Consider the following 27,951-nt stretch of genomic DNA (forward strand, 5'->3'; position numbering starts at 1 on the left):
TTGATGAATAATAAATCAAAATCAGGATCATAATTTCACTAACCTTTACTTTACAAAAAGACAGCAAGAAAATTAAAAGTGAAACTGTATGTGTGTTGTATTGCATTGCATAATTAAAACTGCTAATAATAATAATAATAATAATAATAATAATAATAATAATAATAATAATAATAATAATAATAATAATGTCCTTTTTGGTAAAGTGTAAAAAAGTGTTAAGTGTAAAAAGACATTATATAAATTTGTGTAATTTGCATTTAGACTAATTATGGTGCATCCAATTGTTCCACAAGTTAAAAAAATAATCCCCCCCCCACGTGCAAAAAGATATCCCCCCCAGTGCAAAAAGATATCCCCCGTGCAAAAAGATATCCCCCCCAGTGCAAAAAGATATCCCCCCCAGTGCAAAAAGATATCCCCCCCAGTGCAAAAAGATATCCCCCAGTGCAAAAAGATATCCCCCCAGTGCAAAAAGATATCCCCCCAGTGCAAAAAGATATCCCCCCGTGCAAAAAGATATCCCCCCGTGCAAAAAGATATCCCCCCAGTGCAAAAAGATATCCCCCCAGTGCAAAAAGATATCCCCCCGTGCAAAAAGATATCCCCCCGTGCAAAAAGATATCCCCCGTGCAAAAAGATATCCCCCGTGCAAAAAGATATCCCCCCAGTGCAAAAAGATATCCCCCACAGTGCAAAAAGATATCCCCCCATGCAAAAAGATATCCCCCCCAGTGCAAAAAGATATCCCCCGTGCAAAAAGATATCCCCCCGTGCAAAAAGATATCCCCCCCATGCAAAAAGATATCCCCCCATGCAAAAAGATATCCCCCGTGCAAAAAGATATCCCCCCAGTGCAAAAAGATATCCCCCACAGTGCAAAAAGATATCCCCCCAGTGCAAAAAGATATCCCCCCATGCAAAAAGATATCCCCCCCAGTGCAAAAAGATATCCCCCGTGCAAAAAGATATCCCCCCCAGTGCAAAAAGATATCCCCCACAGTGCAAAAAGATATCCCCCCAGTGCAAAAAGATATCCCCCCATGCAAAAAGATATCCCCCCCAGTGCAAAAAGATATCCCCCGTGCAAAAAGATATCCCCCCCAGTGCAAAAAGATATCCCCCCGTGCAAAAAGATATCCCCCCGTGCAAAAAGATATCCCCCCGTGCAAAAAGATATCCCCCCGTGCAAAAAGATATCCCCCCAGTGCAAAAAGATATCCCCCCAGTGCAAAAAGGTTGTAAATCATCTTCAATCTCAAGGCAATCCTGTCAGATGTTAATAAACATATTCAATGGGTGTCAGTGCCTGTTAACAAGGCTTTCCTTTCTAAACACATTGTGTGCATTTTTATTCTAGAAAATCTGTATTGTATTCAACTAACTAGTAACAGTGCGTACAGACAGCTAAATGATTGATTTGTACATCAAACCACAAGGTGTCTATTTATGGACACCAATGTGCTACACACATCTAGACAAAATATTTACTATCAATTAACTACTTCAGGCATTTTGTAAGATTCCGTTTGATATGACCTGGCAACTACCCCAAGTGCACCAACTACTAATTTACTGTAACCTTTTCACACACAGTACAGCTGCCAACATAATAAAACAAACAGTCTGGTTTTAAACATGAATCACTGCAGTAGCACTGGTCGTGGCGTAAGCAATGCTCCAGTCACTGCTTTTAAAAAGGGTTTTTTCAAGTCTGCCAGTAAATCCTTACTTTAATGATTTGAACATATAAACATTAGAATGCATTTACTCATACTGTGATGTGTTAGGGAAATCATTGATAGAAAACATGCAAATCCAATGCAAACTGTAAGGGTGGTGAAAAGTTCACACATCACTGTTGTATAATCAGATCTGTAGTTAAGGTGATTTTTTTAAATATTTTGACCAAGAACAAACAGCAGGTAGAATCTGAAAAACTGGTTTCAATGGGGGGAGCTCAGGTGTTTTTCAATGCAATATAAACACAATTAAACAAACACTGGAGGAACCCAGTCTGTGGATCCCAGCTGTGATTCTATCAGACCTTTAGAGTGATACAGCGTCCTCTCGATGAAGGCTATCGTGTGGTAATTGACTGAAGTTATGCCTCCCCAGAGGCGAAGGAAATCTAACGAAAGTCAAGGTCAATTACCACATGGTAGAGCCTTCATCGAGAGGGAACTACTGCTATTAAGTTATTTTTCTCATTATTCTCTGTACAAAAAACACTTTCAAACCTAGATTTACCTTGAACTTGATTGCTGGGTACCCTTCCGCTGAGAAGTTTTAGAAAGATAGTCTCAAAAACGTTTAGAAAAGGATTACATACATCATTAGAGAAAACAAAAAACTTTATCAACTTTTTATTTGTCAGAGTTGCCAAATTTATCTGGACACTGCCAGATACTTGAATGGAGCAATATTACTGAATTGTCTGTGTCTCATTTTTTTTATTATTTGTTTATTTAGCAGACGCCTTTATCCAAGGTGACTTCCAGAGACTAGGATGTGTGAACTATGCATCAGCTGCAGAGTCACTTACAACAACATCTCACCCAAAAGACAGAGCACAAGGAGGTTAAGTGACTTGCTCAGGGTCACACAATGAGTCAGTGGCTGAGCTGGTTGAACTGGGGACCTCCTGGTTACAAGCCCTTTTCTTTAACCAATGGACCACACCGCCTCCTAAATTGTTGTTGTTGAAAGCTGACAGATTGACTGATTCGGCAGCTGCAGGTATAGGACTGGTTGCTTTCAATCAATGCATTGGATGGTTTTGGTGGAAAATTAAACTAGTTTGGACCAATTGTATCTTTGTTTAGTATTTGCCATCCAAAAGATGTGAACTGCGGCAAGTTAAAATGAAAAAGCCAGTACTTGCATGGATTTATTTTAAGTTTGATTCACAGTTGATGCTGTGAAGTTCCAGCGGACATGCACCCCCTGATAGAAGCCCGCTAGAGCTTCTAATCAGAATATATTTTCAAATATATATCAGAAGCACATGTTTTTGGCACTATTTGTACAGTAAATGAGCCCAAGTGTGTATAATTTAAAATCTTGCTTTATAAAAGGTGTTTTGTGAACTACATGAAAAATGAGTACAAGTTACTGATGTACTGTGCTTTCGTATGCTGCAGAATCACTTTCTCAGTTAGTGACTTAATTGGCGGAGACCAAATCTATGGCCATAACATTAAAGTAATGAATGTCTTTATAAACAGACATACCTAAAGCCATTTGAAGATCTCATTTCAATGCTGTTTTTGTTGTGCTAATGGACACTCCTGTTCACAACAGAAATGCTGTAAACAATGTAATGTAATCCTCTCTACAGTGCAGCTGTACCTGATCTATTATTGCTTTGGAAGTGTTTTAAGTTTTACTTGGCCAGCATTAATATAAACCTGCATTTGTCTTGTCTTGTCAACAATGCTTGGGATTACATCACTAAGAAACACTGCTAACTTGTTTTTTATTCAGATTTGGACATGACATTGCACAGAAATCAAAGACATTATTGGTTAGTCACTGTAAATGCGACTTTTAATACATCTTAAAATGATTACAAAGTAACCACATGGTCACATCACACCACATATTTGGCATGGCCTTCTAGAACTAGGTGTAAGAAGGGGACTTTTAGTTTATGGTCATCAAGGTCAGGCAGGCTCACAATAGAGGCAATGTTAAGCACAATTGGGTTGATGACTTTGGCCTCAGGATCTTACAGCTTTCATCACCATGAAACAAATCCTCATTTATTCCCTGTCATTTTCACCAGTGTGTGATCTGTGCTCACCTACATTCAAAACTGTTTTTCCAAATGATGTTCACACATACAAAAGCCGACCATCTTTTTGAACTGACCCCAAAGCAATAACAATATCTTGCAGTACTTGCACAGGTGTAGCCACTCAGGAAGCCCACATATACATCAGGTTACATTCCTAGTTGTAAATCCAATTGTCTGACAACTTCCATCACTGGGCACTGGCACCCACCCACAGTGACAAACGGCCTGCACATTCCGACAGCTGTTGTCTTTTTAAACAGGGAATGTAAACAGACCTTCATTTCAATACAATGAAACAAAGTTAATTTTAGTATGCTACAGTTTTTACTGCTAGTAACAGCTACAGTATGATGACTTGGAATGAAAAGGAACACTACAAATACAGCTGTCTGTCAAAACAAGCAATACTGAAGTATGTTGCAGCATCACCATCTCTTTTTACAAACTGAGAGATTAACATATTCTTACTCTGACTAGGTACCATCAATACAGCTTGGCAGGGTTTTCTGACATGACTTCAATTCTATGCCTACTGTACCACTTCAGGCTGCTAACAAATGGCCTGTTGTACAAATGTTTAACTTACAAGTTTGTACATTGATGAGAAAAAAAAAAAAAAAAAATAGTAAAAAAAACAACATGATCCCTCCCTTTGGATACTATTCCAGCAAGCAATTTTATGGAATCTTGCAAGTAGAGTAACTAGATTTAAAAAAAAAAAAGAGAATGCACCAAATGTGACTAAGAGTTCTATTCCCATGCCATAACTGATCCCTGAATGAAAAAGTAAAGAAACCACATTAAATAAAGTTAGCGTTACTCATGCTTTAGAGATTTATTGCTCAGCTTTAATACAGCGCAAATAACCGTGAATGTCATGTTGGTGCCATTTGACTGTGAAGCTTCTCGGAAGAATACCTACTTGTCTGTGTAAATCTAAAGACCGAGAATCCAATGCCTCATTAATGCAATTTATATAGACTTGCATAGTGATCATTTTGTGGGTGCAAGTGTCAGTTCAACAATACAGTAAAACTGCCAGACTGGAAAAGGTCAGCACACTAGATCTATAATTGAAGCCGGGTGTCAATTCGAGCACACTGGGCCTTTTCAGTGAATTCTTACTCAATATTAAAATGAATCAATCTCCCTGGTGTGCACCTACAGAATTGAAATGACATGCCGTGTATCTAAAATGTAAATCTGCTTTTTTTCACCCCTCCCTTACTTTATGTTTCAAGTTAGGATGTGCAAATATTGCAATTTGTATTATTTATTATTTTTATAAAAATGTACTGTATCTAAATAAATAGATCCAATCTTGCCATGTATTTTGTTTTTATTTTATATATTTTAGGTCACACTATCACAGGATTCCTAAAGACATGAGAAAACCATTTACAGTACATGGCATTTGTATCTACATGTTCTTCAAATGGCTAATGTTTCTCATTTGTCAGGTCATGTTCTATTAAATCTTTCATCCAAAGTTTCAAAAAGGGATTTACCTTAAAAAAATAACTTTCTCTGACAAAACAAATCGTTTTCTCTGAATGTTGTTCTGATTGGCTTTAAATCACGAGACAACACCATATATACAGTAGTCCCTCGCTAACACAGACACCGTTATGCCGTACATTCGGATATGCCAGACTCAAGGTATGTTCCCAAATAATAAGCAATTTAGTGTGACACTAGGTCACTGCATGATCCAAAGAGACACCAAAAACAGGACGTAAACTTTGACTTCATGTGTGGAAGAAATGAACTATTTCCACAGTATTCTCTTAGGCGGAATTGCTTGTATTAGTCAGGCGACTGCACAGAAAAGGTCAAGGCAATGATGTTTTATGAAGAATATTGACAGAGCTGAGGAAGTCATATGGTCGGAACTCCTGCTACTTCCTTCACTTGGCTTCACTCAAGGAAAATGCTGTCAAGCATGCAATGATTCACTGAAGCATGGGAACACAAGTGCTGATAACTTCTGTATAAAAATATTACCAACTGAATAAAACAAAGGAGGTGTAATATAACTAAATTTACAGACACAAATATATAGACCTACGGCAGTGCTGGAATTCACGTGAATACTTTCTACAGTGAAAATGTAAGCTTGCTTCAAATCTTACACTGCATGTACCACTGGAAATATCTACATTGTAAAAATTCACACCAACATCTTTATTATTATTATTATTATTATTATTATTATTTCTTAGCAGATGCCCTTATCCAGGGCGACTTACAATTGTTACAAGATATCACATTATTTTTTACATACAATTACCCATTTATACAGTTGGGTTTTTACTGGAGCAATCTAGGTAAAGTACCTTGCTCAAGGGTACAGGAGCAGTGACCCCCACCTGGGGTTGAACCCACGACCCTCCGGTCAAGAGTCCAGAGCCCTAACCACTACTCCACACTGCTGCCCTGGTATGGTTGTTTTCTATCAAGTACTCTGAAAATATTTTTTGTGTTCTTGATTTCTTCATGGTTGCATAGTACTTACTAGGGGTAGCACTAGTCGAATAAAAAAGGGACGGTCAAAACTGGTACCTGTAGTCGACTGATCGCAGGTCACATGATTGTGAAGCATGCGGTTTCAGATGAACGGAAGTGCAGATGCAGTTGCAATCCAGTAACATATAAAATTACATTTTGGAACATTAGAAAATAGTTTAGAAAACCCTTACAATGAAGGTGAAGCTAGTCATTTTTTTTTCTTCCACTGATACAATATTTTACACTGCTCTCTATCAAGAACAATCAGATAATATCTGAACAAACGCTGCTTACATTTTTACGCAGCTATATGGCATTTAGATATAGTATGAAAGCAATCAAGAGATTCCAAGCACAACCAGACAGATCAAATATAATTCCACTGACCTGCCTGACCTAGATCCAACAGTTTCCTCCCAATTGTATTATTTTAAAAATCACAGTCATTAATATGCATCTTCTTGAGCACTAACGCTCTCCTGCAAAAAACAGCCAGTGGAATTCTAACTCTATTGTTAACATGGGAAATGATGTAGCAGAGATGAGGAGTTGATGAGATAGCAGAAATGACAACAATGTAGCAGATCTGCTGGCACAAAAAAAAAATTCTAAAACAGCTTGACTACTAGGAAACAACCTACAGGGTTAGCATATTTATAAAAGACAACCCTATGCACACGACTACTTACCAAATCTTCCAGGCAATAGTCAAGGATACTTCCACATATAGAAGATGCATGAATGTTGAACACTCCAGGATATTTAAAGGGGTTTTTACAATTGCTAATGAAATAATCCAATAAATCTTATCTGAGCTCTATGATTTGCGCCGCTATACAGCAGCACAAATCCTGCGGACTTGATTTGTCAAACCGCTCTTACGGTTTTATTTTTTAAATCCTCCGAGGCTTTTCTATAAACGTCACCATTTGAGTAACACCCACAGGACTGTATTAATGGACACTTCAGTCAATGCAGAAAAGGTGATTCTCAGTTTACTTACATTCCCAACATTTCTGGCTGGTTAGTGTTGGTTAAAGGTCAGTTAAAATGCCTTACTCTCAGGTAGTCTTGCACTTCCTTGGTCATTTCACCTGGAATAGTACACATCCCATCATCACCTTCTTTATATTAATATGGTACCAATTTTTAAAATGCAAAATTGCACGTTAGACTTACTAAGCCTTTAGCTGTCACAACAAAGTTCCTATTGTTTTTTTGTTTTACTTTAACTTTATTTTTTAAGGGTGATTGAACCCCACACATTATAAAAAGCACATAGGAAACTATTGCATTAAAGATTGTTTTGCTTGTAGAGGAAACCAAAGTATTCCATTAAACTTTGTTTTGGCAGAATAAATTAGCTTGGCCAGTGCCTAAAGTACCAAATAAAAGTCTGGAAATTACCTTGAACCTTTATAACATATACGTGTGGGTGCTGTGTTGGAGAATGGTAAAACACTAAATGCTGACCAGTTACTCAGCCTGCCATTTACATAAAGCAAACTAATATTTAAAAGACCTCAGTTAATGGCTTACAGTGTGTTTACATGGAACAAGCCCAAACCCCTTTCCATTACTTGAGGCGCATGAGCTAAAGCTGAAAAATTCATGTAAACACATGTGTAAGGATTACCCAGACTGCACGCAGATAATTTTTTTGTTTTATGACCCGAGAGTCCCAACATCACCAAATCTCAGCACATATTTCAGTTAAGTGCTTTGCCACAGTGGAGCATATTCAAAAAAACAGATGAGGAAAGTAGAAGGGACATGTTAACATGTGCAAGCTCCAGAATAATGTTGTTTTCTTCAGTCTTGTGTCCTTAGTTTGAGCAATAACCATGACAGGTTGTGTGTTGTGGGATTGCACCGTGCCTCAAGTGTGTTGTATTGAATGACCCGAGAAGTGGCAATATCCCTCAGCACCACACACCCCCTGTACTGCTGGCTGAACCCATTAAGACTACTTCTAAACATGCACTAGAAATACGCTTGCAAAGATTGGCTTTTTGTAGCTCCATTCTGTCGCGTCACCCAGTTAGTTTCTTGTGAAAACTGGCTTGAAGTAGGATGCAATTTGGTCTGCAACTCCAGGGATTCATTGTAAAGGAGACGTAACATCCCAGCATGGACATGGATAACTCTTGACACGGACACGCGTGTCTGTGTACGGACAAGCTGCCCTGATTAAAATGTATGTCAAATGCAAAGTTTCAGAGAGGAACATAACTGTACCAAAATACTTTGATACTTGTTTCTTACTTTATAGTATTATTATTATTATTATTATTATTATTATTATTATTATTATTATTATTATTATTTATTAGCAGACGCCCTTATCCAGGGCGTCTTACAATTGTTACAAGATATCACATTATTTTTACATACAATTACCCATTTATACAGTTGGGTTTTTACTGGAGCAATCTAGGTAAAAGTACCTTGCTCAAGGGTACAGCAGCAGTGTCCCCTACCTGGGATTGCACCCACGACCCTCCGGTCAAGAGTCCAGAGCCCTAACCACTACTCCACACTGCTGCCCCATAGTTATGCTACTATAACAGAGTGTGGAAATGAATAATCAGCTGAGAATGACTCAAGCAAGGTGTCAAGAGAATGGATAATGATGGGGGGGGGGGGGCACTGTAAATATCATTTTAAATGCTTGTCCTTTGAGTTTAAAAGGCACTTGTTTCTAAAAGACACATACTGTGTGTGTTAGCTTTTTTCATTAGGAATGGGCTGTATACATTGATTTTTACGTTTGTCGGGAGTCAATCAGATTCTCTTCAACATAAAAAGCATTAAAATCAAGAGCAGTTGCAGTTCTATACCTGGTACATCTAGTAACCTTTTTCTTAATTGTCATTGTTGTTTTATTTGGCATCTCATTTAATTGGTTCATTCCATTCCCAATCATCCCATATACACTACATCACGTTTCTAAATGCACAGTACTGTATATACACCTGAAGCAGCACATAACAGACAGGGGGCAATAAGGCTTTTCATATCCTGCTGCTTTAAAAGATAGCCAGACTCTACACTCCTTTAACGTATTTCGTCATTACAATCGCTGCATTGCAGAACTAGTACCAAGAGTCGGGGCAATTTGTCATATCTGGGATGCTGTCAGACAGGCTGCTCAGAATACGCCCTGCAGAACTTATTGGCCTAGTTTTTAACATTGCACCCGTTTTACATTTTACTTTTATTTAATATGCCAGAACCCTAATTTTATTTTACCAGGGTCAAATGTAGACACTGCATATTCGATATGATAATTCCCTTATCATAAACCTCCATTTAAAGAATATGGGAACTTGAAAATGTTCTATTCTGGATTTCAATCCAGCAGGGTGTATCTTGTGCAATTCAGATGTAGATATGACACTTGCTGTTTCCAGTGAATTGCGAATGAAAGTGGAAGGAAAGGGGCAGGGGGTTTCCCAGAACTAGCCTGGCAAGAACTGGAGCCCCAGGCCCCACTGCAAACTGTATACAATGGAGTTCATCAGCACAACATTTAAACGTGGTCTCTGATGATGTACTGTAAATTACATTTTAAGGGAATTCCAAATTTAATAATCCAGCCTTTTCCCAATCCTACCAACAGGCCCTGAGTGACTAAGGTAGAGCATGCTGTGTGTTTACACTGATCTCCATGTGGGCTTGTCCAGCCAGCCACACTGCATCTGTATGATGTCATTTTTACAGCACTTCATCCCAACTGGGAAATGGGTTCTGTTAAACTGGGGGGTCAGATTACACTTACATTATTGTGTGCCTGGTCTTCATACATTACACAATCCTTTTACCTGTAAAACTATTTCCATTATCCATTGTGCCACTTGAAGCTACACAGCTGATGTCAAATTCCACCTGCTCAGAATAGCAAAAATTCTGAAGCCTGTAGAGAAAAATACCTTTTTGATGAGGCAAACTTAAGTGAACCTTGCTGCAGTAGCTTGTTTTTTCAGGAAAAGCAGTGGAGGCAAGTATTTTTTGTTGATCACGTACAGCAATGTTTAAAATGTCACGATTAAACTGTGTTTAACTGTAGCTCAAAGGCAACCCGGCTGGAAAAAATTTAAATGCTCTGCTATCGAAAGCTATGCAGAGTTCACAAAAGAATCATAATCAGTACAGTAGGTTGTCTTCGGTATGAGAAAGAGTATTAAAAAGGAATACCTTATGCCCTCTGCATTGGCAAAACATTTTCATTTTTATCTGCTTATTATCTCTTTTTTTTATTTGTTTTATTACTTTTGACGGCTGCAATGAGGCCAGTTTAAAAATGACCTCTAGGGGAGCAAAAGGGATGTGCGCAGGTAACTTCATCCCCCCCTGAAACAGGGCATTTGTAACAGGTTTGCAATATGAAACGCCACTATTTCAGGGGGATGAAATTACTGGTGAACACCCACAGTGGTAATTTTTATACTGGGAAAGTACTACTTTACTGATATTTGGGGTTTTTTTTTTCACAAATTGTGAAAGGTATTTCTTTTACTGGAGATGACATTCCTTCATTGCTCAAAAGAGTACATACAGTACAGACGGTGCTTTTGAAGGTAAGGTGGTAATATCCTTGGCCTCTCTGACAAACCACCAAAAAGACTGTGGATTCATGCCAAATGTGTGATTAAGGATATGGATATCTTTTTGTGTAGAACATGGATTCCATTTTCTACAGATCCAGGCTGAAATTGAACATGCAACCAGGAGGTACAGTAACACACACTGACACATTATCAATCAAGTCAATTACAATGACCCACTGAAAAATGCTTCAGATTCATCTACCTACAGTATAATAGCATGGAATATATTTTTGTAGATGCAAAAGCAATTACATGGGCAGCACTAACAGATTCCCGAGCTCAGGTTCATATAGCATGCTGGCAATGCAGTTGTTAGAAGATCTGCTGTCAAACTGGGCCCTGCAGGTAGTTTGATGAAGATTACTGTACAGTATCCAATCTGAAAATTACAACTGTTTAAATTAGGATTACTCACAATACACCCAATTTAAGAGCTAAAGCCTCTGGTGCTTTTCAAAGGTTTCACCTGCTTACACAGTTTGTGAATCTTCAGGATCTGGAGGACCCCCAGGGAGGCTGTAGGCTCCCTCTTTAAAGCACTCATTCTCTAATGAATGTCCATTAATCTTTAAACATTCTGGGCACAAGGTCTATAAATCTAAAAGCATGTCAGACTTATGAGTTGTACTTATGAGAGTTTATTTCACTCATACTGGAAAATGAGGAAAATCCAATCCCCCTTACAGAATCTCATCCAGAGAAAGCAGAGCCTAGAGATTGTTTTTGTCTCCTTAACCAGTTTTACTTTGGGGTATGCTGACCACCTGACTGTGAAGGGAGGCAAGTACACCCTGCATTCTGCTAAGGAACACAATGGAAAGACTGCAGTGTAAACACTGTTCTGTTCACTCATCAAGGAAAATCAGCAGAAATGTGTTTTTTCTCTGTTAATGCAAGACTCTGTCTGACCTGGACTTGAAAGCAAAGGAGTTATGTGCTCCTCATCACCCAACAGGCTATTTCAGCTGCATCACAGATAATCAATCTTTCCCAATATTGGATACCTGGGTTGGGCAAGGTGGACCATAAGATGTCTGTTATTGTATGATGTATTGCAGGGATAAACCTGAAACCCATTAATACTGTGAAGTATGTTCCGGAGCATTCATTTTCCTTTTCCATTAAGTATTACAATACAAGTACAGTATTCTTCACATATGGTATGGAGATCTTTCCCATCTTCTGCTGTACCTGAACAGCTGTACAAAGTATGCGATACTTAGAGACAAAATACATACATACCGTAGAACTCCATTATAGATTTGTTTGTTTTAAATAAAGCACATACTTTATTTCATTTGAAATATTGTCATTTTAAAGGTTTTGTCTGAATTGATTGCAAGCAAGAAACAAAGCGGTGGATCTGCCAGAGTTTATTATTATTATTATTATTATTATTATTATTATTATTATTATTATTATTATTATTATTATTATTTCTTAGCAGACTCATTACATTATCATTAGCTGTTTGTAATTTAAATCACAGAAAGAGAACTTTTCTGTTTGAAAACAAATACATTTCCAAGGTAGTTCAAGTCAAATTGTTTAACAATTACACTGCCCCTATTAAATAATAAGACAAAAAAACATTGAACTACTGTAGGGCTGCCACAAAGGGTACATTTTGACCTTCGAAGGTTCGGAACACATTACCGAAGGAAAGTTCAAACCTTCCATGGTACTAATTTGCATAATTTACTGGTGACGTCACCATAGCTACTTGTTTGTATTGGATTGAAAATCCTATTTTGAATGCAATCCATATAAATGGAATAAAACAAACAAACAAACAAACAAACAAACATTCACATGTAGTTTAAAATACACTATACAGAACAGTATATTTTTATAATGTTAATAAAAATACAAATACACATTGTTTACTTGCATGTAATTGATGCTGCTTGCACGTAAGCTTGCATTGCAGCAGCACGAACTGCAGCAGAGGCAAAATAAACTTAATTTAACAGTCACCGTTCCAAGCAGGTTATCAGTCAGTCACATTTTACTACCACGACTACTTCTACAACAACAACAACAGTAATAATAATAATAATAATAATAATAATAATAATAATAATAATAATAATATTATTATTATGAACTTACACATGTCAAGTGACCCTGGAGATTGGTTGTGCCTCTGATGCATCAACAGTCACTTGCACAGTGCATTCAACTTTTTTTTTTTTTGGTCGTCTGGGCATTTAACAAAAAAATCCCAAACAGCAGAGGGGTTTCGAGACATTTCTTTCAATACAGCTTACTGTATACAACGCTTTGCTGTCGAGATGGAGAATGAAGAAATAAAGGTTTGCCTCTGGATAACACGAGCTGGGGAGGGGCGGACGGTGATCAGTTTATTAAATTAAAATTATTAGTGTTAGCGTATATTTTGTATGTTTCAAAATATATTCTACCACAGCACTTCTCTTACACTGTCTTGTACACTAGGTATTCAGTATATATTTTACTGAAGCACTACAACTGCTGCAGGTATCCCCTCAGTGCTTTGGATACTGTAAACTGCTCCATACAAAGCAGCGGTGCCACATAGAGTTGCTATGTATAATTGGTAGTGGATTTTAATACAACAACTTTTGTTTAAGTAATATGCATTATACAAATCAAAAGATCGAATTTTAGATGCGAGTGACATTTCAGTAGTTCGGGACAAACACCAATCACAAAATGTTTTATTACAAATATTTACTGTAGAGAATGCGGAGTATGCGATTTAACAGAAAAGTATGCTGTATATACACATTCATTTGGCATCAAATCTAACTTGGTTTGAGGGTTCGCTGCCTGGCCGACTGGACGAGGCTGAGACCCCCATTGATAAAACATAAAAACTGTTAAGAAAGGTGGAGATGGGGAGGTGGTGGGTTACGATGAAATCAAAACGCAACTGAGAGAGAAGTGAAGAGGGTATTTATAGTGCTAACAATTTAAATTAGCTAATGTGTAAATTGAATGATTCAATTTGGTGATGCGGAGATTGGTGTCTGACCCTCCTCCCAAACTTTAATTATAAATTTCATTTAATGTGTGATTTTATAGTATTCACACATTGTCAAATGGTTTCTGTTAACAGAGGAACAAAAAAAACATGCGTGAATGGTGCCTGATGAACCTTCGAAGGTTTAAAACAATCTTCGAATTCCTGGCTAGCGAATGAACCTTCGAACCTTCTAACACAGCCTTAAAACTACGGTGTATTTGGTTGTCTTTGATTTTGTATTTCTGGACTTGCATTTGTTCTTTTGTTTCTGCAACTGGCCCAGGACCCTACATGCAAATATGATCATGTACTCTGAGGATCATTATATACACAGTAGCTACAGCCGTCTCAGGAATACAGTATGAAAGCTACTGGAAAACAGGAGATTTTGGTCAAGAGCAAAAATACATCTGAAGCTCAGACAAACTACAGTACCAGGATTTCATGTGGCAGTGGTTGACTAGTGTCCCAGATTCATAGACATTTTTTTACCATATAAGGACAAGGCAGGCAATGTTTCATGTCTCTTACTAAATGCAAAACATGAATTGTCTGAAAGAAAGTGAAACTGGGAAGTATGCCATCACCAGACAGCTATAGTAGCTTGTACTAAGTTTTTCAAATATAAATTGAGTTTGGACATGCGATTATTTTTAAAGAGGGTGTTACTTGTCTGTCACTTTAATTTTTTCTATCATCTGCTCCTCATCAACCATCTCAGGTTTGCCTACCTATGAGACCGACTCATTTATTATTGGACTTCTTTCAAAACACATCTAGGCAGAGGTATCTGGATACAGTACTGCGCTCCTAAGATATTTTTACAAGGTGAAAATGCAAACCCATAGATGGACAACCCATCTTTTTAATGAACACCATAAATGCATTCAATCAAAACATGCAGCATATTTTGGCATCACCTATCAGTTTAACAGCAATTTAATACTATAAATTGGGACAAAATAAATGGAAAATGCACTATTATCCTGCTGGTATGGGTTTATTGAAATGTCTTATGTAAACTTCACACACATAACTACTCTTATTATTTTCATAATAAATGTACTGTATACTAGTATACAAATAAGGAGTGGGCACTTAGTCTGTTTTAGATAAACAAAGGTTGATGATTCACTACATGACAACTGTCAATATTTTGGTCACTATTTTTGCCATGCTGACAAATTGACACCTTGACAGATGTCACCAAATGAACGACTGTGTCAACAGCAGCAAGATCTGATATCACCACATCACAGCAGTTAAATTACTACAGCTAGTGCTCTTCATTTGAAATATTGCACAGGGATATACAGTCAAATCTCGTTGAAACAAACTCCAATTGGACGAATGTCCTGATACTATGAATTGTCTACATGGTCCAGGACAAATACAGCAGTCACTTACTGTAAATTACTTCTAGAATACGAATTCACTTAACACGAATTTCCTGCGAGTGCGAATTTTTTTGGAGGCCACCCAAGGAAGAACATTTTTAATTAAAACATATCGCTCTAGTTCAAACAGCTGGGTAAAAAAGGATATTGGGAAATGTATTAAGTTGCATCCAGATTAGTGCCTCTGTAGTGTATTTTAGTGCTGTTGTGGGACTACAGATCCTATGATGCACTTTGAGTTGCCATAGTGCTCACACATCATATTCTTGCAGACAAAAGTGCAAGCGTTGGAAGCGGTGGATAATGCACCACCATACTGAAAAAGAAAGATGTTGCTGCAGATTTCAACATTACCATGAAACACTTCCTCAACCAAACAGCAAACTGTGAATGCAATTAGGGCTGCTACGATTAAAATCGAAAATCGATTTTTTGATTGATTCCATTCCTCATTATACACACTGATATAAATACTGGACAACTGATTCAATAATTACATTTTTGTAACGCGCATAGTTAATAACATTATTTAAGTTTATCAACGAAACTGCACCGAACGCCCTGTCTTGCTATTTACAGTATTTCTGCCAGACAAGCAGTGGGCATGCTCTTCTTTTCCTGCTCATGTTAACTAGCATCTGATTTGCTGGTCCCATCCTACCAGCGAATCAGTTTTGAAAATGCTTTGTAAGTACGCCCATCTGTGTATTCGATGTATACAAACAAAAAAGCATGCCGCCTTTAATCCAGAGCAGGACGACAGGCTTGTATTCCTGGCAAACAGCCTGTAAATACATTGTGAACACTGAAGAAAACTGACTGCATATAATTTGCGCTTCTTTGGAGTTTCAAATCAAACTGTTATATAATGAATATTTAACAATATAACGTTAATGGTGCGAAAATGTATGTGGGCGGTACAATCATTGATATTTATTCGATTCGATTTTGTGTGCCCAATTAATCAATTGCTATTTGGAGGCTCAATTGGCAGCCCTAGTATGCAAGTTGTCAGCATTTCCGATTTGCTCAATACCTGATGTTGAGGACGCCTTTAGCAGTTTAAAAATGCCCTTGATCAGAATGGGGCATGAACATTGCGAATGCAGTTCATTTTCAATGTATACTTTTTTAAATGTTCACTTCCAACTGTATTTTCAATAAAAGGTGTACTACTTTTAAATGTGTAATACGCTTCATTGTTCTGCAATTTAAACTTCATTTCAGTGTTACTGTAACTTCAATAAAAACTGACAGCATGCATTTGGCTTAGACTCCTGATAAAACACTTTTTTTTTTTTTTTTGCTGGTCCCTTGAAATTTGTATCAACGAGAATTGACTGTACTTTAATTACGAGAAATTAATTGTAAAGATTCTGCATGTACTCACAGACACCTGACCAAAAATTAAAATCTCAAAAAACAATGGTGACAAAGAGAGATGCCGTGGTTTGGCACAAACATCAGTCACACTTACCGGCTGAGGCTGTTCCGCAATACAGCAGTTGAAGCACAACCAGAATTCACTCATGATTAACAGTCCTTATGTGTTTAACTGCTACTGGTCCAATAGATGTGGCTCCAGAGTGCAGACTCTTGTTCAGGTTAGTTTAGGATGCTAAACAAATGCAGGTAGTTGACTGTATGTCTAGTGGTGAAGTTGCCGAATCCTGCACAGGGAAGGGAAAGTGGGTCCCAGCCTGGAGGTGCAGATCACGCGGTCACCACAGATAAACCTCCTCCTACCGTATATCCCCTTTGCCACAAGCCTGTGCAACACAGCCTGTGGATCAAAGAAAAAGAAAGAGAGTAAAGATTCAATACTTCATTAAAAAAAAGTAGTATCCAAATAAATGAGTTTCATTTACTGTAAAAGTATAGAGGCTTAATGAATGAGTACAATTAGGTTACAATATACAGTACATAACGTGAATGAACAGAATTTATTTTATATATATATATATATATATATATATATATATATATATATATATATATATATATATATATATATACACACACACACACATACATACATACACTGTATATATAAACAAACTACCTGTATACAAGCTATATAGGAGCAGGAAAGAAACCATTTATAAAACATAATGCAACAACGTTTTGGTGGTAAAATCTTCAAGCAAAAACATAAAATATAAAACATTAGTCGTACTGTATAACAAGGCCAAACTGACTATCACAGTAACTGGGCAACACCCCAGGGCCAGAATTCCAACCACAGTATTTTTGGTTTTGTTACTATTATTTGTTTTAAAATAAATTTTGCTTACTCGGTCAGAAAGCGAGAAGAAACAGACCAGTTTAACTAAACCAGATATTGAGGCCAGCTGCAGGAGGGCCAACACAGAGCACTGCAGGTGGGTGGCAGGACCATAAAGCTAGCCTACAAAACACCTGCCTCACAATGCACTTTCAACTGAATTTAACCTAACAAGCTTTAATATTGAGGAATACCAGCCTGCCAGAGGAAACTGGTATTTAAGGTGTGTTGCACTGATTTGCAGTTTGTTATAATCACCAGTTTAATGAGTGCAGTAGTAATTATTGCTGAAATTAATTACTATGTAATTATAACTGCTTTATATTCCTTTCACTGCTTGCCTTCAGCAGGCATTCACACAGAAGCGTGGGCCTGCTTTTCAGTGGGCCTGGAAGGAACCAGGAGCTAGCCGTACATACTGTAGTAGTTAACTTGTTTTTATTATACAGTGAGTAAAAAAAACACAAAACATGCCATTTTCTTTGAGCTACTACAGTATAGCATTTTGTAATGTTTGCTCATTGTGTGCTGTCAAGGAATCATTCACTTGAAATAGTTCAAATTTACTGTAACCATGTACTTTACATACTGACAAAAGCAATCAGGTAATTTGAGAACTGCATAAAAATACTGTACTACAATTTAGGAACATTTAAATGGATATTAATAATGTTTTGGACCATGTCACAATAATGCTTTACATTCAATATTCTATGTAACAGTGTACACAAATAATGTAGAAATATGAAATAAAACAAAACTTTAAACAATACATATATTGTTTGCTAAATACATACTGTGTCCAGTCAAAATGTACTAAGATACCTGGGTATTAATTTAGAATGAATACTGTAAACAGGTGTTTGCACTGGGAAACAAGCTACTCAGATAACAGTAAAAAATCTAATTGGAGGAATGGTTCAGAAGATTATTCAATGCCCTGGTTACTGACCTCCTCACTTTAGATAGATAGACCCCGCCTCAGATTTAGGTCTGCAACCCCGTCCACATTTGCGGTTTAAGGCACCTTTGCGCGTTCACATGTGTGACTGAAAAGCAGGCCTAATGTGGTGAATTGCTTGTTTTTTTATGGAAAGATAGTCTGCACTCAGAATGGAAGAACTACCAGAATATACAATAATCCTTGCTTTGTAGCAGATGTTTCTTATTAATATATATATTTTTTCAGTGCAGCAATTGTATGGTATATATTTAAAAAAAACATATATTATTGACTATTTTGGCTTAACACTAGAACCGCCGCGGTTATACTCACCTAAAACCGCCGCCGGCAGTCATTATGACAGCTACATTTTAAACATCAGAATTAAAATGAAAGACAGACTATCGATTACAACTCAAAAGTTTTATTCAAGCATGTCATATCAAACATCTGCACAGCCAAAACAACATATTTAAACGATTAAACATAAAATAAACATTTCAAAATAAACTAGTATGTAAACAGGTATATGCACATGCAGAAAAACAAAAGTAGTTTTTAAATTTAAAATTAAAGTAGCATATGTTTTCAGTCGGTGCAGCACTGAATCCAGGTTGAGCTGAAGCAGCCCTGATGCTTTGCAGTTTTCTGATCGAAATGTTTCTGCCAAAGCGCTGTGGCTTCAAGATGAAATCTCTCCTCCTGATATTTATCCCGGTGCATTCCTTGTACAAAACGAAGGAATTGATGGCTGCCAGGTCCAGTAGAGATAACAACAGGCTTGTATATAAAAAAATTAAAAAAAATTCTAAAAATGGAATATTGTAGGTTATATTCTAAATAAAAACATGTATTGTAAAAGGCAGTCGAAATGACTGCTTTGGTGGTTCTAGGTGGGCGGGATTATATAGTAACTTCCTTATTTTTGCAATCCTGCCTTTGAAACACCATCAGGGATTTAATACATAGATTTAGGAAAATATTTGACCACCGTGCGGTTCTAGTGTTACTGTTATAGTGTGTAATGGGGCGACGGTCCGAGCTTACCCCCACCCACAATCACATTATTCTCTCAAGAACACGGAGGTATTTAGAACACAGGAAACAGCAACTTGCTAGTGTTGACAGGTATAAATATTCATTTTCATAAACGGATACATCAGATTGCAAATGACTATCAGGTTGTACATACAATGATTGACATTCACAAGACAAGCTCACAACTGAGCACCTAATAATAGTACTATTGCTCCCGCAAGGAAAGACCAGGCATTAAACACATTACACATCTTTCTTCTCAGTTATATGTATTTGTTTAACCTGCATGAATATCGTCTTTGTTTACAAACACGATCGTTAAACTATTCTATTGTTTACTCGCTATTACTATCATTGTCATTATTATTCTCTAATCCCTAATCATTACCACTTCATTGAGGGAAGCGCCCTAATCTAAATACAGCAATACATTGTCATATACACTTTGCTCAACAACATGATGTGATACGAAAAGGCCGGTGGTAGTCTGCTTTGCGTTCATACATATGTAAAGGCTGGCTCTGGTCTCAGATTGTAGGCCCTGGGCCACATCGAAATGGCGGCCTAAATCTGGGCCGGTCCTGGGCTGCCTTTTCATTTTTGGATGTTCACGCTTTTTCTCATATGTGAACACGAGTCACAGACGGCTTCACACACTCCCTGGGGAACCAAACACACATCGTTATCCGAGAGGACTTAAAGCCATTTTTTTATTGGATGCTATAAAAAAAACAGGTCCTGGTTTAGGAGTCTAGCTGCTTTCTACCACATGGGAACACTCATGCCCTGAAACAGGAAAGATCTAGTGCAGACACTGCAAGTGGTTTACCACAGGAAGATGATTGATTACAACATGCAAAAGAGAAGGCCAGGTCTACAGAACTGCCTCTTCAATCCTTTGAAACCCCAGCGACCCACACCGACACAATGAATACATCTGTCCTAAGCTTTCCCTTGCATAGCATCACCCACATTTCTTCCCTTGCTATATCACTTGCCAAACATCTCTAGAGACTGTATCAATGGAACTGACCAATTTTCATTTGGCCAGTCAAGCCATTTGGCTTCTGAGAATCAGAAAACAAGGGGCAGCGTCTCCACCATCAACTGACCTGATTAAAAGGGATCTTGCTTAGCTGTCAAGCCAAAAATAAACATTAAACTTCAGTGGAATCCAAATGATTTTACAACATGACTCAATTCGGAACAATCATTATTCATTAGTGAATTTACCGTCATTAATTCACAAAGGTTATATCCTAGTTCAGCTTTGGAAGACATCCTAAGCTGAGCTAATAATAAATAATAAAAAATAAATAAAAAAAACACACACACATGACTCATGTTGTTGGAATATATTTGGACCTTTGTAAAAGTATGAGTCACAGTCCTGTTAGTTTTTGTTTAATTTTCTATGTTTAAAAAATAAAACCATCTTAAGAAACACTCACTAGTACAGTGCTGTATAAAGAAAACATCAAGTTGAACTACTGGATAGGCTTGTACTCTATAAAAATACATTTAAAAAAAGTTACAAAAATAACTACGACAAGCTTGGGTTAAACATTAAGCAGCGTTTAAAAAATAGAAAGGCAATCTTACCACTGTTTTGGATTAAACTTTTTTTTTTTTTTTAATTATATTTATTGAATCCCGCATCTCAGTGGTAAAAACCTTGTGCAGGTAGATATTGCACGTGTATGACTACAGTACAAGTGGAAGCATTAAGAATCTGAGTGTGCGAATGGGAAGAGAATGTATGGATTTTCACTGGGTATTTCCCTGATTGTTCTGGATTTCTTTAGCTCTCAGCATTCTCAGCAGGCCACAGTGCATGTAGACATGGCTGTGTTACAGTACATGGCTGTGTGCTGTACTCTCCCAGACCAGCCTCAGCTCAGTTTTATAGAGAATTTTACACCAGCCCTAAGCAAAACCTCCAGCTGCACATTCCTTTGTCCAGGTCTAATACATAAAGCAGTGGTTACTGATGAGCTATACTTTTGTCTAGACAGCCCCCGCCCCAACTTTACCTTCATGTCAGGTGACCCAAGGGCCCAACACAATGACGTCCTGAAATGGTGTTTCCTAATTGCTCTGTTGAATTCCCATGTCTTGTAAAAGGAGGGCCCGAACAATGTTGAGGCAGAAGCCAATCTGCTTGTCAGAGAGCTTCTATGTACTTTATAGTTTAAATGTTTAAACTGTAGACCTTCCACCCCACTGTGCATTAAAAGGATTACAACACCCTCTCTTTCGGTTTTTTATTTTGTTGATGCTGGATTTTATATTGTACTGTACATACCGAAAACAGTGCAAACAGTAGAATTTTTTTAAATTATATTAATCCTTCATGCCCCCCCCCCACTAAAATAAATAAATAAAATAAATATATATATTACATATATACATATATATAAAATATATAATAATATATTTTAATAAATATAATAATAAATATAATATATTTTAATAAATATAATATATATATATATATATATATATATATATATATATATATATATATATATATACACACACACACACACACACACACACACACTTATATACATACATATAGATACATATATACATATATACACGCAAGATCGGAAATGCCTGTTCAGACAATTAAAATAGACCGACACTGTTTTTTTTTTATTTTTTTTATTTTTTTTTATGCACCTCAAAGCACCAAATGATTGTATGAATTACAGGATTGGGCTATGGATTTGGAAGTTAAAAGACACTGTTAGAATATATCTTACCTCCCCAGGCAATTTAACAAAGTTTCCTTCATACTTTTATACAGAAATGGCATACCTGTGTGAAGGACAGTACTGTTTTTCTACTGTAAAATACATACTACACTGTAGAGAAACAGTCCCCTTTTCCAGGATTTAAACTTAGTTCTGCAGTAGGGAAGGATATTCTCACCTTCAGCTGCAGAGAGCGCAGCATCCCTCTCCCAGAAAACTAATTCACGGTACCTAGTGGATTTCATAACCAGGATCAGTGCTCCAAGCCCATTTACAGTATGTACGGTACCTAAGTTCATTATAAGAAAATAATGAAAAAGCAAAAAGGGGTTTAACATCATGATTAAGAACATTATAGTATTATTATATTATAGTAATGGTGCACTGTTTGCTGTTGCAAAACCTGGTAATCCTGCAGAGACTTACTAATGCCAAACTATACACTGCATGCATACAGTACAAATCCGACCTAAGCAGTACTGTACAAATACAAATGAAATGAAAGACAAATAATCAGTCAAGGTTAATGTGATTTAGTTATATTTTATGGTGCTCTATTCTACTGCCTGCGGTCCAGAATCAGCAGAGCTGCAAACTCATGCAGGCAATGGGGCTATATTAAAATTTACATTTATAAAAGAAGCCCCTCTACTGTACAACAATCTGTGTTTTTCTTTAAGTTTTTGCAAAAACACATTTAGGATTTTTTTTTCATATAAAATGTACTGTATTAACAAAATGTATCCAGTAATAGTGTAGTTGCGCAGGTATTTCATGAAAAAAATTACAGATGATTGTCTGCATACAACATTAGTATGCCTGTAAATATATGGGAATCCTACATAAGAAATTACAAGCATGCAAATGCTTTATGGCTCAAGGACGTTACAAGTGAAATAACAGAATTGTACTGAGAGAGCTCACAGACGTTTCCAACCTTAAAGCCATTTACGAGTTCAGATTACAGTATGTTGCAACGCAAACCTGTGTTTGTACTGTAAATTGTTTAAGTTAACCTGAAGTAAATTCAATGACATTCCACTTATAGTTCCTTTTAAACCAGATTTTAAAAAATAATTGATTTTAGGACCATTTTTTTTTAAACTTCTAATAAAAATAAACATATTGTATATTTATATTGCACCAATTGGTCAGAGTTTGTATACTATGGCACATTGTATACTAAAAGCACATACAGGAACTGCCTTCTGGATAGGATTTCTAAAATATCTATTTCCCTGCCATTAACCCAAACGACGTTAAAGTCTTGGTCTTTGAAGTCTTTGCCAACTGCTTTCAGATCCACAGATCAAAAAAGACACCTGGAAGGCCTCTACACTCCCACGCGATCACGACACACTCCTCATCCCTGCAAGAACCGTTTCCATTTAAACAACACAAGCAAAGCAGTGCAGTACAGCCAGAAAGGACAGTCCTAAATCTCCCACTCATTCACTTAGTGTCCTTCCAGGAAGCTTATTGATTTGTTTTCTCTCATACGTTTAACAAATCATCACAACCGCTTGGTGCTAAAACAATAACAAAAAGCAGCCATTAGCAACACATCCTGAAAGGCCAAAATAATCAGGATGAAAATGTTTAAGCTGCACACAGCTCGCACACCCTTCAGGTTCTTTGATAATTACACTGCCCATGTAGAATTGTCATTTAATAATTTCTTTAATAGGCTGTGCTTCCAAAGTTACTTCATTTGTACAGCTGTGGCTTCGAGGGGAAGCCATGTTCTGATGTTCTGAAGTACATTCTGAGACAGCGAGTTAACATTGACCGACTCAGAAGTGAAAAAGCAAGCAGGCAAGCATGCTTTCAAATATAGCACAGGACCAGAGTCGGTGTAGTTAGAGTAAGTGATGGTTGCTTTAATGAAATGTCATATTTTACTTCTAAAAATATCAAAGTGGAATTCATCAAACCAATTTCCAAAGCTGTACTCACTGCCTCCTGAGCTTTTAAACTTCGGTTCCCATGGTAATTACATATCGAAGGACAACAGGTTACTCATGTCATAGACTCTTATGAATAATTACTTCTTACAGCATACAGTAAATGCAATCACAAAGAGTTTCAGAATGATAAAAAACCCTTTACATTTTACAGTAAAAAAAAATGACTGGTATATATTTTACCTACAGTAATTGGATACAGTTATATTATTAGAGCTCACCTGGATCAAAACAGATACAGGTTACTAGCATTTATTTTTTCTTAATTATAGACTTTGCTTTCTAAACTCCACATTCTTAATGAATAAAACTCATTAACTCACTGTTATAGACCGTTTCTTGAAAAAAACAATACGCCACATTCCAATAATTTCTAATTCCTCATCATTTATGACCCACTTTTGGCCTTTACCATTCAGTATGGCCAGTCAAGTACAACATATTTCCGATATTATGTAATTAAAATATGAGCTACTGTAGCAATTACATTCAACCGTTACAATTCTTACTTTTACTTAAATGTTTGTCTGCAGACAGGTTGTGTGGATATTTAAACTAAGTTATTGATGACCCATACTGTAACAAACAACAACCGAAACCAGAAAAAAAAGTATTAATGCTTGTGACATCTGCCATCTGCCGAGTGGATGCGTGCATTCGCTGCTGAGTGACAGGCAGGAGATCGAGACGGAGGTTGAAGTTGATACGCCCCGCAGGTGAACAGGATTTATTTACATAACACACTGAACAGTTCACGTGACCCTACCAGCAATGGCAGCGCACGGATCACGTACAACACAGTGTACGAAAACCTTGATAGGCTCTCTAGTCTCTGAACTAATCTTCTGTGTTCAAAAATAAACTAACGTTGCTGAAGAGATTGATCATGGCGGATAAAACGGCAACGGATTACTGTACAGTACATCGTATAGCACTGTACTGTATGTAAAGAGGTTTTATTAATGTTTTGTAGCATTTAATACAACTTTAAATATGTCATTGCTATTTTTTGAGAACATCTAAAAACAAATGCTGACAAAGCAGCTTTTATAGTACAGTTATCATGTCACACCCATGAAGTCCCACAGATTACAGTTTCCATTATCATTAATTAAACTTAAATAATTATTGTACATTCCTGATATTGTAAGCACTGCATACTTGATATTCATCCTAAAGAAAACATGCACCATTCCCCTATGCATGTCCCTCCCCCCACCCCCTTAAGATAAGACTATCAATAGTGTTTCTGACCTAGCAGAGAATTTCTCATTTAAACAGAAACCCTGGCAATGCTTTGTGCTACTGCGTCAGCCCTCATGAATAGACACTGGTACGTCTTGCTCCCAGAGCACCACTAGGCAAGTATGACACAAAGTAAATCAGACTTTTTGTTTCCCCCCTTCACACACAGCTGGCTAATCTTGTATAAACGTTTAGCACCATGCCAAGACGGCATGCAGATGTTGTGTCACAAACAGCAAAAGATTCCAGCTACCTGTAGCTTCACAATGCACAGGCTGGCCTTCAGTTAAAACTCTGTTTGTGTCACAGGAGTTCAGTGTTAAGGCTGCAGTAAGCCTGTAACACTTCATCGGGAGCTCCTTCCCTAATTTTCCCAAGAGACCCCTTTGTCTGTCACTCAGTTCCAGATCATTTGATGCAAGGTATTTATTAATTGTGTCTACCCGTCTCCCCCAGTGCGCACCCTCGCACACACACACACGCATACGTACGCACACAAAAGACAGCTAACCCTAAGGCAAAGCTGGATGCCACATTGCACCAAGCAGCATGACAATTAATGAGACTTACTGTATTCACATTGCTCTTCACGCCCTCATCCGCTTGGAAATAATCTAAAAAGATCATATGCCTGTATATATGAGATTTTTTGCAAACAAACAGAACATTTTAAATTGGATTGCCTATGCTGCACTTAAATCAGTCAGCCAGCTACATCACAGGCATTCTTGTTTTAATTGCATTTTATTGAGTTTAAATGAAAATTACCATGTATCAGAAGAGATTTTTTACAGCAGTTACAATAAATGTGAAATATACAGTATATCCACGGTAATTTTTTTATTAATTGTAAAACAAATTATTTTGTAATTATTTATTACTATTACAGAAGATACAGTACGCCACTTACTTCTTTACTACCAGTTTCATTTGGACTACTCTAAAAATGACAATCCTCGGCCTTGTTTCTGGAGGGTTGCCCTCATTCTTTGCGTCTAGGACCTGTTGCCAGGGTTGCAGCTGCAGAGCAATTCCTTGTGAAATGCAGCGTAGGGAGGGAGGAATAGAGTGGTATGGGAGAGGAGAGCGAGGGGGGGAGGGGGGTTATGGGACACGATGACACACAAAAGCCCCTATTATCTTTCTTCAGTGCACATAAAACAGCGAGGACAGAGGGCGCCCAACATAAAATGTTCCATCAAGCCCAGCCATGCTGCTGAGACACATTTGCATATGAATAGAAAAAGCTGGATTTGTGGGATAGCTGCTTGTGCCTGGTGGGGGTGGGGGGCATTTCCCTCCAAAATATCCAGTCACAGTGTCAAAACTGCAGTAAGAAATAGTTTTCGCTATTCAGTGTAGTCTACAGCAAGTTATTTTCCATACTGTTGTCTATTTTGACAAAGCAAGAGCAGATGTTCTGCAGTAGCTTCGGTCAAGGCAACTTTAAACAGATCAGGAGTTCTGACCAATCTTTACAGTATGGACCCAGATTTGTTTTGCACAGAGCAAAAATTCAAAAGGTATCTGTAAGAAAATGAACATGCAATAGTACTTGATCAATATGCATTCAAACATACTGTACCAGGTTGGTCTTTAAATAAAATGCAGTATATTTAAAACATGGGCATTTTAATACAGTACATGATTACATTTGTTTAGGCAAAGTATACAAGGATTAATTAAAAATCAAAATCAATACAAGTTCAACATGTGTTGTTGCAAGTCATGGAAGGAGTGAAATCTTCTCATTCTTTCTACACTTGCAGTCCAAACTGGCGTAACCAATGGTTCAACAAAACTTTTATCACAGTGGTGTTCACAGTCAACACATTTCAGAACTCTCATCTTTGCTCATAGACAATGAAATTCATTGGCATCTTAAAAGCACCCAACCACGGCCTTATCCCTATGAACTACAGACATGCATATTGATCAATAAGGTGAGCTTTTACAGAAACGATGCTGTCTGGACGGTTTCCATTTCTGGCAACGTGGCTGCAAAACTACCATGTCTACAATGACAGGAAGTATTTAAAACACAACAACCCAATCACCTAAACAAAGGCTACACTTCATATCTATAATGTACTGTAGTATGAATGGAAAAAAATGATTCAGTTATTAAACCATTTAATAAATGTATGGATATTTACTAATAGTACTGTATCTTAACAGGAACAAGACTGAGAATACAGTATACAGTACAGTATACAGTATACCCCATGTTACTTTTAAAAATCATGCAAATACAGCTCCTACGAACTGTGTAATGGTTTACAGCACCAGTCACTCTCATGTGAAAAGCAGTATAAATAAATAAATAAATAAATAAATAAATAAAGAATGCACCACATCCACAGCAGCTAAACTACAGTACTGTAGCTCTACACCAAC

The 27,951-nt window shown here is 37.2% G+C and overlaps 1 protein-coding gene across 2 annotated transcripts in view; it reads right to left on the bottom strand.

The window, feature by feature from the left end:
• Positions 1–27,951, bottom strand: part of LOC117409375 (CDC42 small effector protein 2) — a 58,341-nt gene that overhangs the window by 7,640 nt on the left and 22,750 nt on the right. Inside the window, exons 1-2 of one of the 2 annotated variants that reach the window (XM_058992298.1) lie at positions 26,465–26,485; positions 16,799–17,104 (exon numbers count right to left, since the gene is read on the bottom strand). In XM_058992298.1, coding sequence (XP_058848281.1) covers positions 16,799–16,852 — 54 coding nt within the window. In that variant the 5' untranslated portion in view covers positions 16,853–17,104; positions 26,465–26,485. Of the gene's footprint in view, positions 1–16,798; positions 17,105–26,464; positions 26,486–27,951 lie in introns of those variants that run through there. The other variant, XM_034920082.2, reaches the window with a different exon arrangement.

Source organism: Acipenser ruthenus, chromosome 2, assembly GCF_902713425.1.
Source record: "Acipenser ruthenus chromosome 2, fAciRut3.2 maternal haplotype, whole genome shotgun sequence".
In the NCBI taxonomy this organism is placed as follows: Eukaryota; Metazoa; Chordata; class Actinopteri; order Acipenseriformes; family Acipenseridae; genus Acipenser; species Acipenser ruthenus.